Below are 12799 nucleotides of genomic sequence, written 5' to 3'. Positions count from 1 at the left end.
TTAAAAAGATGTTTATGTCAAGGTTCTGAAAATTGGACCGAATCAGCCGATTCGACTAGGTTAATCAGAAATCGATTATTTGACCGGTCTGATTGATTTCTAAAATTGCTCTATAAAAAACCGGTTGAATCGGTGGTTAACCGATAAACCAAACGAACCGGCCAGGGTTTTTTAAGTTCCGGTTCGCTGATTCAACAATCAAAATGGCGCCGTTTTGATTCTAGAGAAAACAAACGTCCACCCCTTTTCCTTCTCTCTCAAACACGCCCTCACCAACCCTACATAGATTCTCCTAAACCCTATCAGAGCCACCATCACCATTTCCCCTTTTTTTCGTTCTGCTCTTCTCCTCGCGTCGCCAGAAGCTAAGGTCGGTTCGGGGCTGTTGTTGGCGTCGCGGTTTCTCTGTCCGAGCTCTCTCTTTCGCTGCTTCTCTGCTCTTCACCGTTGGTTGTCGCAGATTCTTCTCTCCTTGCCGCGCGTCGTTTCTGCTTCTCCCCTCCTCGCCATTTTTGGTTGTGGCCCCTTCTCTGCTCCCCCCTTTGCTGCCAATCCAGATAACGTAAAAACCTCCCCTTTATCCTCTTCAATAATGTTCAATTTGTTGTAATTGTATTATATTATTTTCTTCTTTTTGTTCTGAATATACATATGATGTATTATTGATGATTCTGCTGAGTTTCTGAGAAATTAATTTTCTGAAGTTTTATTTGAATTCAGTCAGTTGATGTTGAATTAATTCTGCTGTGATTGAGTTATAAATCCAATCTGTTTTACTGGTTATTTTGGTAAATTGCTATGTGGCGTCGCATCTTGTATCGTTATTTTGGTTATTTCTGCCACGCTCCAGCCCTCCTCCTTGAGTTAATTTCTGAGTTAATTTCTTTGATTATTCTTGTTTTTCTGAGTTAATTTCTTTGATTGTTATTAACAGTAAGAATTGTTGATTGTTATTTTTGTTGAGCTAATTATTATTGATTTTTGTCAAATTTCGTAGTTAATTTTGTACTATTGATCTAAATTTTTTATTTTGAGAGTGTTTTTGCAAGTTTTTTAGATATTTGAGTGATACACAACGATTGAAATTGTTGCTTCTTAAATTTGTTGAACTTGTGATTGACTGAGATTAAATTTTATTTGTGTTCCTTCTTGTTATGAAGCACAATAAATCTGCATTTTAAGGCTCCAGCATTTTGACTTTGTAAACAACTTTCATGGAATATTATGTGTTGCAAGTTAGCTTTTGCTCTTTCATATGTTGTTTATTTTGTTATTTTGAATGATTCTGAGTTGCTGGAATTTGATTCTGATTTGGAGTTGCTGTTTTTTCTATTTTTGTTAATTTTTACTTATTTTGTTGATGATTACTTGATTATTAGAAGTTATTGTTGAAATTTTTTATTTTAAATTTTCGTTTCTGATGTGATGAGTATTGTTGCTGATTATTTTATTAGAATTTAGAAATTAATTAGAATTTTTATTTTGTGAATTTTTAATGATTAAATATGAACAAGGTATTATATAAAATGGTAAAATTTTGAATTGTATTAGTTAAAAAATATTAAATTTGAATATTTGAAATTGGTATATTGAATTTTTTATATTTTTATTTTTTATTGTATATTTTATTAAACCGGTTCGACCACAGTTCGACTTCGGTTGGACTATTGAACCAGTTATTTGACCGGTTTAATGACCGGTTCGATTCTTGCAACTTTGGTTTATGTAAGCTGGTTAGAAAATGAAAACCTTGATAACAATATTTTTGGTGGCAAAAAAACTGAGAATTTAGCATGTTAAAAAACTAATGGTAAAAGAAGGGGAAAAAGAATCCGTGCATGAAATTGATAGAAGAAGAGGGAGGAGAAAAAAAAATCAACGCATAAAAAAAAAGTTGGAAAAATTTAAATGTCAAACCCGAGACTCAATCTTGTATTTTGGAGTGAAAATGTTTTTAAAAGTATTAACTAAAATTTCTAAAAAAAAAAAAAATACATTTTCAACTTTGTTCCATTGTTTTGAAATGCTCAATCAATCATATTTTCATACCTTATTTTTATTTTCAATGAAAATAAAAATAAAAATGAAAATAAAAATAAAAATACTCAAACCAATCAATACATAAATTTTAAATACATTTATTTTGTATCTATTAAATAAAAAAAATTTAAAACCTTAGTTTATCATGTGCCCTTACTAAAGCCTTGGCTAATTCATAGAAATTGTATCAATTTGTACCGTAGAATCCACTTATTCAGAAACCCTAAACCCTGCGTCTCCTTCCCGCTGTGCAAGTGTGCAAGTGCAACACAACAAACGAACACAAACAAAAGGCCAAGGGGGACACTGTTCTTTTTACTTCCCTAACCCTCTGACACTGTTCTCTATCGCCATACCATGGGGAAGACCAAGAAGAACAAGAAGAGCAACAAGAAATCCGGTCCTGATGCCGTAGCCATGAAATTGAAAGCATCTTCTAAGGGCGCCAACAACCCTTTCGAGTCCATCTGGTCTCGAAGGAAGTTTGACGTCCTTGGACAGAAGCGCAAGGGGGACACCCGCCGCATCGGCCTCGCTCGCTCTCTCGCCATCGAGAAGGTTCTTTTTTATCCGATTGCGAATAGTTTTCAGTATTATTGTACTATATATATATATGTTTAGTTAAGACGGTTTGTTTTGGGTGCTGGGTGGTTCTACAGAGGAAGAAGACACTGCTGAAGGAGTACGAGCAGAGCACTAAGTCTTCGGTGTTTGAGGATAAGCGAATTGGTGAGGGAGATGAAGCACTTGATGAGTTTGGCAAGGCTATCTTGAGAACCCAGCGAGAACGCCAGGTTTTTTTAATTTTTTTTCTTGCCTTACCTTTTTTTGTTCTGTAAATATTTGGGTAGGCCATGCTGATTTCATTTTTGTTAATATTACACATTCCCTGGAGGGCAGGGCAGTATCATATTTACAGTGGAGTTCAATGGTACATTACATATTCAGGGAGGGATATCTATAAGTTCGAATGTGATTGTTAATTTTCAAGGGTAGTTAGTTAGGTTATAGATTTATAATGGAGGCAACTATTGCCTAATTTTAGGGGAATTCGGTGTAATTTATCCTAGTATCACATGTTTAAACAGCTAGATTGATCAGATTGTTGAAATGCAAGAAAGTTTTGTTGCCAAGTAAATGATTCAGTTTCTTGCAAATTGGCAGTATACTTCTACTTATGTCCAAGGTTGTAGCTTTGTTTCTGTGACATATGAATTATGAATATGGATGTTATAAATAAGTTAGAAGTTTGTAAAGTTATCTTCTTATAACTTGAATGTGTTGCTGTTCTCTAGCATTCCTTTTCTAACGCTTCTTCATTCATGTTCTTTGGATCTTCATAGTTGAACATGAAACTAAGCAAGAAAAGCAAGTATCACCTGTCGGATGAAGAGGATGATTTTGATGAACCTAATGCTTTGGGTTTGGGAAGAGATGATTTTGAGGATGAAATGCTTCCAGACGATGATGGTGACGAAGCTTATGAAACTAAAAGTATGTAGCATTTACATAGTTTTAGCAAAGAATCTTTTACCTTATAATTATTTGGATGTTGATAATGGCAAGCAGCGGGGTTTGTGCTCTATTTGCTCTCTTGCATTTGATTTGGTTTCTTAAGATGACTTTGTTTTGCATGATAATAGGTTAAGTGTATGTATATTATTGTGTGTCTGATGATGGCCGTATTACTATTTTGATACCTTTCATCAATGTAATTCCTGCATATTAACTTCTAGCTTCCTATTATGTTATTTTTCATATCTTTGGCTACTTCAATCCTATTGAATTCTTTTGCTGAAGTTGTGACTTTTTGTACTACCATCATCACAGCTTTCTGCTATGTAATTAATTTATCAAATATTCTTTATTATATGTTATTTCATCATCTTGCGGTGGTCATGTTGTATATTGTTTTGAAAGGAAAATCAGCTTCGGGGCTGCATATGCAGATTCCAACGGAGACAAGTGTGGCTGAAGGTGAAGCAAATGTAAGATGCCTTGTAATATAAATATAAGTATATTTGAACACCCCCCCTCTTTTCTCTTTCTTTTATTTCTATATTATTCTATATTGTTGTACTGGTTGATGTATACAAAAGGAGAATGTATCAACTTAATGATCTGACATTAGTCATTGTGATTTTCATTTCTATTCCTCGCCAACTTCTTTACCATTATCACTATATTATGAAATTGTTTGTTAATGGTGACATCTTCTGCAGAAGAAGAAAAGTCATGCGGAGGTTATGAAGGAAATTATTGCAAAAAGCAAATATTTTAAGGTGTGGGATTTTTTTATTCAGCCTCTTGTGTTTGTTTTCCTAATATATATGTACACTTATTCTTTCACTCTTTAATGTTTTGCAGGCTGAAAAAGCGAAAGAAAAGGAAGAAAAAGAAGAATTGCTTGACGAATTAGATAGGAAGTTCACTTCTTTGTCTCAATCTCAAGCATTAGTTTCTCTAACGAAACCGAATAATTATTCTGAGCAGGTACTTTTAACACAGGAGAGTCTTGTTTAGGTCTTAGTAACTATCTCTTATTTTAACTTCTTTTCCTTTGTGGCAGGAAAAACCAGATGAGTATGACATACTTGTCAAACAAATGGGACTGGAGATGCGTGCTCGTCCTTCAAATAGGATAAAGACACCAGAAGAGATAGCTCAAGAAGAAAGAGAACATTTAGAGGAAATGGAGGTACAATTACTTGACTTTTAAGTATTTGTTATTGTGCTTTGGATAAAATTGCTTACATGATATAAGGAGTTTTTATGTAATTGTTCAAGAAAACAGAGATTTGTCCTTGGTTGTATAACTGAATTTATAAATATCAATCATGAATTTTGTGTGGTATTTTTGAGTTCATGTCAGACCTAGAAGCATGCCATACCTAATTGAGAAGCTAGGCTTGGCTTCGGATAATTAACTAATGGGCTAGTGTTCATCCTCAGTTTTGATACAAAACTAATGTGAGTCCCTTTGGCTTCTGAAGATTCAAGTGATGAAGACAATGAAGATTCAGAAAAGGCATCTAAACAGAATCCAAGATCTCTATCTGGTGATGATCTTGGTGATTCCTTCTCTCCAAATGAAGAAACTATGGCTAAGAAGGGTTGGATTGATGAGATTCTTGAAAGAAAAGACGAGGAAGATTCTGACAGTGAAAAGAGTGATGGTGAATATTCCGATGACTTAGGAAGCTCAGAAGGTGCTGATGAGGATCTTGATGATCATGAGAAGGATCTTTCTTTAAAAGATTGGGAGCAAAGTGATGATGATAATATTGGAATAGATCTGGAAGATGAAGATAATGAGGAAGAAAGCAAAGAAAGAACTTCAGAAGAAGTTGATGGGAAAAATTTTGTGGGTACGAGTTCAAAGAAAGACATGAAGGATCCTTTACAAGCCAAAAAAATAGATGTTGGAGGAAAACAGTCGAAAGAGTTGGACATACCTTATATAATTGAAGCCCCCAAGAACATTGAAGAATTATATTCCCTGCTGGATAATTGCTCTATTTCTGATACCATCCTAGTAATCAACCGGATTCGGAAAAGCAATCCAATCACACTTGCAGTGGAAAATCGCAAGAAAATGCAAGTATGAAATTCCTTCACTTTGATCAACTCTTTAGTTCTAGATAATATCTTTGCATTTATACATGTGATGTTCCACTGATGATGTTGTCTCTGAAACTTTATTGGCTAAATGTAGCTGATATGTTACTACATTTATGTTATGCTTTTGCTGGTAGTTACTGCCTAGACTGGACATATATACTCTTGCATTATTGTAGGAATCCTTAATCATCAGTTTGAATCAAACTAATGCTTTGATAAAAGTAAAATTATCTAGCTAATATAGTTTGATACATAGTGTTTTACATCATATCCCTCTCCATGTGTTATATCATGCAATAATTTAATTTTGTTTTTGAAAGCTATTAACCAAGTTTGAGAAAATACCATGGTATGCATTAATTGCTATTGAGATTGTTGCGACACTGTTTCCCTAGGGGATATGGTTGTGCCTTTGTCTGTAAATTATGCTGGTCCAGGTTCAAACTGCATTGGGATTGGATATGCTGCATTCAATATAGATTAGTATAGTTTAGGCATTAATTTGATTTATTTAATTAAACACTAAGTTTATTAGGCATTAATATAATTTATTAAAATAAAATATTAAAATTATTATAAAGTATATAATATGAGACTAAATAAATGGAAGATATACATATATATGACACGATAAATACAAACTCAACTATAGCTCACTAGTTGAGGACCATGTGAAAGGAGAATAACATGAAGGTACCAGATTTGATTCCTCAAACTAGCCATTTTGGAATTGTTTTTGAAGGCTTACACGTACACAGTTCAGTTTACAAACTGGTTCGCTTGTGCTCAACCCAGTTGGTTCATCTCCAACCCGGTCAGATTTAATAACTATGGCAATATATATCTGTGGATATGAAAAATAAATTAAAAAGATTAAAAGAGAACTCACGGTTACAAAAGTGTATTGGCATTACACAGGGGAACTCTTGTCCAACCTTACATGTTTTGCGTTTCATAGGGGAACTCTTATCTCCAATTTTTTATTATCCTTCTACTCGTCTTATTGAAATTCTTCTTTTATCCGATAAATAAATAATTATCTAGCTTGGAAAATAACTAACTTTTCCCTCCTTTTAACTGCTGCATCAAAGATGTTTGCTCAAGTTAGTTTGCATAAGTATGGGAAATAAAATTATGGCAACATTTCCCTGACAGATACTCCTTTTGTTTTGGTGATAGGTTGCAACTTCATCTATATCATTTGTCAAGAGTTGTGCTTCATGATTATTATTTGTCAAACTATATAGTTGGAAATAATCCTAGGTCTTCCCTTTTCAGGTATTTTATGGGGTATTATTGCAGTATTTTGCTGTTATGGCAACCAAGAAACCTTTGAATGTTGGGTTACTCAATATGCTAGGGAAACCATTGATAGAGATGAGTATGGAGATACCATACTTTGCTGCAATATGTGCTCGTCGCAGAATAGAGAGTATTAGAAAGCAGTTTGTTGAGAGTATCAAGAATCCAGGTAAGAATGAAATTCAGTTTAATAAGTTCATTTTCTCCATTACCCTTTATCGGGAGCTATACAGTTGTATGCCTGTTTTACACGGTTTGAAGAGTACCATTCTTGTTGCAGAAAGCAGCAGTTGGCCTTCTACAAAGACATTATTTCTCTTACGATTGTGGTCCATGATATTTCCATGCTCTGACTTCAGGCATCCAGTTATGACCCCTGCGATTCTATTGATGTGCGAGTATCTCATGCGTTGCCGGATAGTATCTGGTCGGGATATTGCCATTGGCTCTTTCTTATGCTCAATGCTTCTCTGTGTAAGTATATGCTTGGGATATTTCTATACACTAACTTAAGGCATGCAGTTTATTCTATGCTTGATTGGTATCATAAAAGTTGTTTTGTTGCAATGTTGACAACTTGATGTGTCTTAATGATGATGATGATGATGATGATGATGATGATGATGAGCTAACAAAAGGAAAAAACTGTCATAAGGGATAATTTTTTTAATAATTTCTTTTCTTGGTAATTTTTTTTAATCACTTAACTTACATGACAGCAAAACCCTTATTAAGAATCATGTGCTGAGATATATACAAATATATTGGCAGATATCCCCAATGCGCCACTGGTTTGTTTATCTTTCTTCTTTTGCCCAAAACCATCAAAACTAGTCAGTAGGACATACTCCAAAGTCCTAGATTTTGCCAAGTAGTCAGCAAATATACCAAACTTGTCTGATTCTGCAGTTTCTCTTTGACTGCATCATTCTAGTCAGGACTTGTCCGCTAGAGTTCTATACCATTATCACTATTAATACCAATTTCTTTCAACCTACCTCTGCCATGTCTCATCCTATGCACCATGAGATGAGAAAATTTCATATTTAGCTAGCATGTGTTATGATTTAGAAACTTTGCTTTGGACATCTATTGTTGCAAGCATGATATATTGCACTTCTTTATGTCAAGTTTCTCTGTTTTTGGATGATTGCATTTGCAGCTTGCTTATAATATGCTTACCGTGAATATAGGTATTTAGACAGTCGAGAAAGTTTTGTCCTGAAGCAATAATGTTCCTCCAAGATGCGCTGATTGCAGCGGCTGAGAGTAATATTTCGCATACAGATTCACAGGTATGACTTCTTAATGGATAATGAAGAAGTTTCCTTTCGGTTTGGCTATATCTGTAATGGAAATTTCACTAAATAGAAACCATTAGGAGGGAAAAGAAAAAGGAGCAGGGACATGGAAAGAAAGATATTTCCTATACATCTGGCCTATTAATTTGTGTTTGCTTTTTTATCGAAAAAACTTGTGTTAGCTTTATGAAAACTATTTTCTGGTAATTCCAAGTATAAAACTATTGTTTTGTTTAGAGAAAAATTCTGTAATTTCTTGTACTTTTGATTAGTGCTCCCCTAAATCATGCATGGAAACTATACATATATAATTAATTTCTAGACATGTTTTTACCAGAACATATGCTACTGCTACATGATATGAACTTGGGAGGAGTTAAATAACAGCGTTATGATAACCAAAAAACGAAAGTTTGCATTTATAACACACCAAAGCATTTAAATTTCAATCAAATCCTCTAAAAAAATGAAGAGATCTGATCTTAATTATAATGTAAATCCATGATTGACTAAGTTCAAATCCCTTACAGAGTTAGATGCTGATTATTCTACCCCCAGACAATTTTTCAGCAAGAATCTTGCTCTTGAAAATTTTCACAATTTTTTCCTTGACTAAAATAAGGTAAATCAATGATCCAAAATTCACATTGTTCTAAACTAAAGAGTTGCTTTCATAGGATGTGTTTCAGATTATTGGGTTAATACGCATTTTCATGTTTGATACTCTTTTAATGTTGTTTACAAAAGTAAGAATGTTGATGCACTATACTTAAACATTCAGTGGATATTTCAGTGCAAGCTGTCCCAACGTTAAGTTAACAGATATCTATATTGATCTTGCATTCGTGCTACTGATCAATTGAGTGTATTGCTTATCATGCAAGAAGACTTCATATATAGGCTTGAGGTTTGTGCAGTAGTAGATCCATTAGATCCTGATTTTTGGTGTACATTATCGGCTATGTAGTGCTATATGCGTTATGTTGCCATGTTGGTGCTACATTTTCCTGGTTGGACATTGAAGTAAGCATGCTATTTGTTTTATGCTAGGCATATCAACCTATGGAACTGAAAGCTCTCAAGCCTGTGTTGTGCATATGTGAAACTGTAAATGAGATTAGTCCTCTGAACTTTTTCCAGATAATGGACATGCCGGAGGACTCTTCTATTTATTCTTCTGATAATTTCAGGTAATCAATAATTTTTCACACTCAATAAGATGCACATTGTTATCAAGATATATCTTTTTAATACCGAGTCCCACTCTTGACTTGAAAGGGTTCTTTATTCCTTATCAAGGTTGTTTTGGGGGCAAAGCCTGTAGAGGAGTTGGGAATTTTTTTATGAAGATAATGCAATCATATCGATCTTCCTAAAAGTTGCCAGTTATATCTCTGTGTTTACACTTAGTGGCTATATATAGTCTTGAGTTTTGGTTGTAGTCCTGGTGTGTATCTTCATTTATCCTTTGCTAATTTGGTTTTCAATGATTACAGGGCTAATGTGTTAGTTGCTGTTGTCGAAACTCTACAAGGATATGTCGAAGTGTATGAAGGCTTAAGCTCATTTCCTGAAATATTTTTACCAATTTTGAGGATTCTATTTGAGATATCAGAACAGAAAAATATGCCAAATGCATTAAGAGAGAAAATTAAAGATGTGACTGAGCTAATTAAGGCGAACATAGATAAACATCACACTTTGAGGAGACCACTTCAAATGCGAAAACAAAAGCCAGTACCAATCAAATTATTGAATCCCAAGTTTGAGGAGAAGTAAGTTGACCTTCTTTTCGCACATTCAAAATGTTGATTTGGTTTGTTTGCCTGTAGGATATACAGGGAACTCGAATTAAACACTACATATTTATTCTGCAGTTACGTCAAGGGTAGAGATTATGATCCAGACCGTGAACGAGCCGAAATGAGAAAGTTGAAGAGACAGTTGAAGCGTGAAGCAAAAGGAGCTGCTCGTGAATTGCGTAAAGACAATTATTTCTTGCTTGAGGTGAAGGATAAAGAAAGGTCTTTACAAGAAAAAGAAAGAACTGAGAAGTATGGTAGAGCTAAGGCATTCCTTCAAGAACAAGAACATGCTTTCAAATCTGGACAACTGGGAAAAGGGAGGAAGAGGAAGAGATAAATTTAACTTCGGCTTTCTTTGATACTGCGTTAACGAATTGAGACATGCATGGGCCCCTACTTCACATTAAAGAGCTCAAGGGATTGCTTTTCTTGTAGTCTAAGTCAGCATGGAGCATGCCATTCGACCCGCATTGGTTGTCACTAAGTACGCTTTCCACTTCCTGCTCAATCTTTAGGAGTTGAAGCAGAAATGATGCAGGTTAATCTTCTTGAAAAGAAAGTGTGTGTTGGTGATTGTTAGCGGGAAGATACCAATTTTGTTTGAAATTTAATACTTAAGTGCTTGTAATATTCAAATTACAGAAAGGAGTCCTAAAACTTTGTACGCTGAAAGGTGAATAATATATTGAGGCAAAAAATTTTGTTGGAGTAATGCTAACTTCTGATTTCCTTTTAGTTTTCAATGTTAAGATATATAATTTAGAGTAAAGTATCGTTTTTGTCCCTAACGTTCGGGATAAATCTTATTTGTGTCCTTAACGTTTAAATCGTCCTATTTGTATCCCTAACGTTTGTAAAAATGATTCAATGTTATTCTGCCGTTAATTACACATCATGAATACTTTAGTTTGAGTTTTAAAAATCTCTTCTTGAAGTTAGAATATAAATATTTGTGATAGAATCGATGATCCACTCCGAAAAATAGCTCATCAAAAGTTGAAACTAATTCTTATAACATTTACATAATTCACTTTTCTAAGGATATAATTGAATCTAAACACAAAGAGTGTGTATAATATTAAAATCGGACACAAGTGAGACCTAATTCATCCAAGTGAGAATAATTGAAAAATATAATCTGATTTATTAGTATAATTGATAGTATGATAACATTGAATCACTTTTATAAATGTTAGAGATACAAATAGGACGATTTAAACGTTAGGGACATAAATAGGACTTACCCCAAATGTTGGGGACAAAAATGATACTTTACTCTAATTTAACTGCCCTCTACCAGCGCATTCTTATTCTTATTGAGGATAAAAGGTGATCTTTAACATAAAGTATATTTATTTTGCGAAAATATAATTTATTTCCTCCAATCCAAAAGAATAATCACTTTTAGAACTAATATTCAGTGGTGTTATTGTAAGATTTTAGATTTTTGAAAATTAATGAATAAATAGTATTTTTTTAAAGATAATTTTGTTAGATTAAAATTTGTTTCTAGTTACTATTTTACCTTTATTTTTTTTTTAAATATCTACAATAGCACTAGCCCTTGTTTCCAAAACAAAACTCTAATTTTTTTCCAAACCTTTAGCCCTCACCCTTTTTCCAGCCCCCACCCACCCCATTCCCACACTCACCACAAAACAGAAAAGAATAGGAGTGTTTATAGTGTGGTTTGGATCAAATATGAGTTAAAAATTTATCTGATTCGAATACTAATTTTATTTACGGTGTGGTTTGGGTTGGATTAGATTTGTAATTTTGTAAATTAAAAAAATAAAATACATATAACAAGTCTCAATATCAAAGTTTAAATAATCAACAATGACATAATAGATCTCAACAATATCTTAAAAAGCCAACGATAACATAACAATAGAAATAAAATTATAGGTTAGTTAAAATAAATAAATAAATAATATACATAAAATATTTATTATATAATAATAATACATGAATAATATAAAAATGTATAACAAATTGAACATGTTATAAGTATAATTGTAAAAATAATAAAATAATAATATTATAGTACATTGTGCTGTTTGGATTGGATCGGATTGGTTATGAAAAGTATATTTGAAATTCGATCGGATCCAACGGTTTGCAAAAAATAGAATCCAATCAAATCTGAATTAGTGCGGTTTTAATCAATTTTCGGTTTGGATTGGATTGGATGAACGGTTTAATTTGGATTGGTTTAAATTTGAACAGCCCTAGAAGAGAGAGAGAGAGAGAGAGAGAGAGTGCCTGAGAAGTGAGGGAGAAGAGAAGAGAAAGGAGCCCTGCCGCCACCGCACCCCGTCACACCCATCCGTGTCCAGCTCGCCGTCGCGCTGTCTTGCCTCCAAGTCGCCGTCGTCGTCGCCAACAATGAGGGAGAGAGGGACGAGTGCTAGGAGAGAGAGGGAAGTTGTTCGCTTTGTCATCGTCGTGTCGGAGGGTTGCCGTCGTCGTCAAGAGCGTCAGGAGAGTAAGAGCGCAACACTGAGGGAGAACCAGCCAAAGAGAGGGAGAGGCGTCACATCTGCTGCGAGCTCGCCGCCGAGGGAAGCCGTCGTCGCCATCGTCGTCCTTATCGCGACCTATCACCAGGGGCGAAGCTAGGTTGAAGTTTAGGGAGGGGCCAAAAATTAATCTTGTAATAGAAAAAGAGTAAAATAAAATTTTTAAGGGAGGCTAAAGTAAAATTTATACACAATTTATAAAGAAAAT

The 12799-nt window shown here is 34.2% G+C and overlaps 1 protein-coding gene across 1 annotated transcript; it reads left to right on the top strand.

The window, feature by feature from the left end:
• Window positions 1-2086: 2086 nt before the first annotated feature.
• On the top strand, window positions 2087-10781 carry LOC107474061 (uncharacterized). Its single transcript, XM_016093644.3, has 15 exons — window positions 2087-2598; window positions 2700-2834; window positions 3384-3534; window positions 3961-4028; window positions 4263-4322; window positions 4408-4533; window positions 4610-4738; window positions 4835-4847; window positions 5016-5641; window positions 6940-7132; window positions 7244-7437; window positions 8157-8258; window positions 9315-9454; window positions 9761-10039; window positions 10142-10781. Exons 1-15 carry the CDS (start codon window positions 2398-2400, stop codon window positions 10404-10406), a joined length of 2682 nt encoding a protein of 893 aa, XP_015949130.1. The 5' UTR covers window positions 2087-2397; the 3' UTR covers window positions 10407-10781.
• Window positions 10782-12799: the final 2018 nt, after the last annotated feature.

Source organism: Arachis duranensis, chromosome 2, assembly GCF_000817695.3.
Source record: "Arachis duranensis cultivar V14167 chromosome 2, aradu.V14167.gnm2.J7QH, whole genome shotgun sequence".
Taxonomy (NCBI): domain Eukaryota; kingdom Viridiplantae; phylum Streptophyta; class Magnoliopsida; order Fabales; family Fabaceae; genus Arachis; species Arachis duranensis.
The sequence above is the reverse complement of the archived record's forward strand: the minus strand, read 5'-3'. Positions and strand labels throughout refer to the sequence as shown.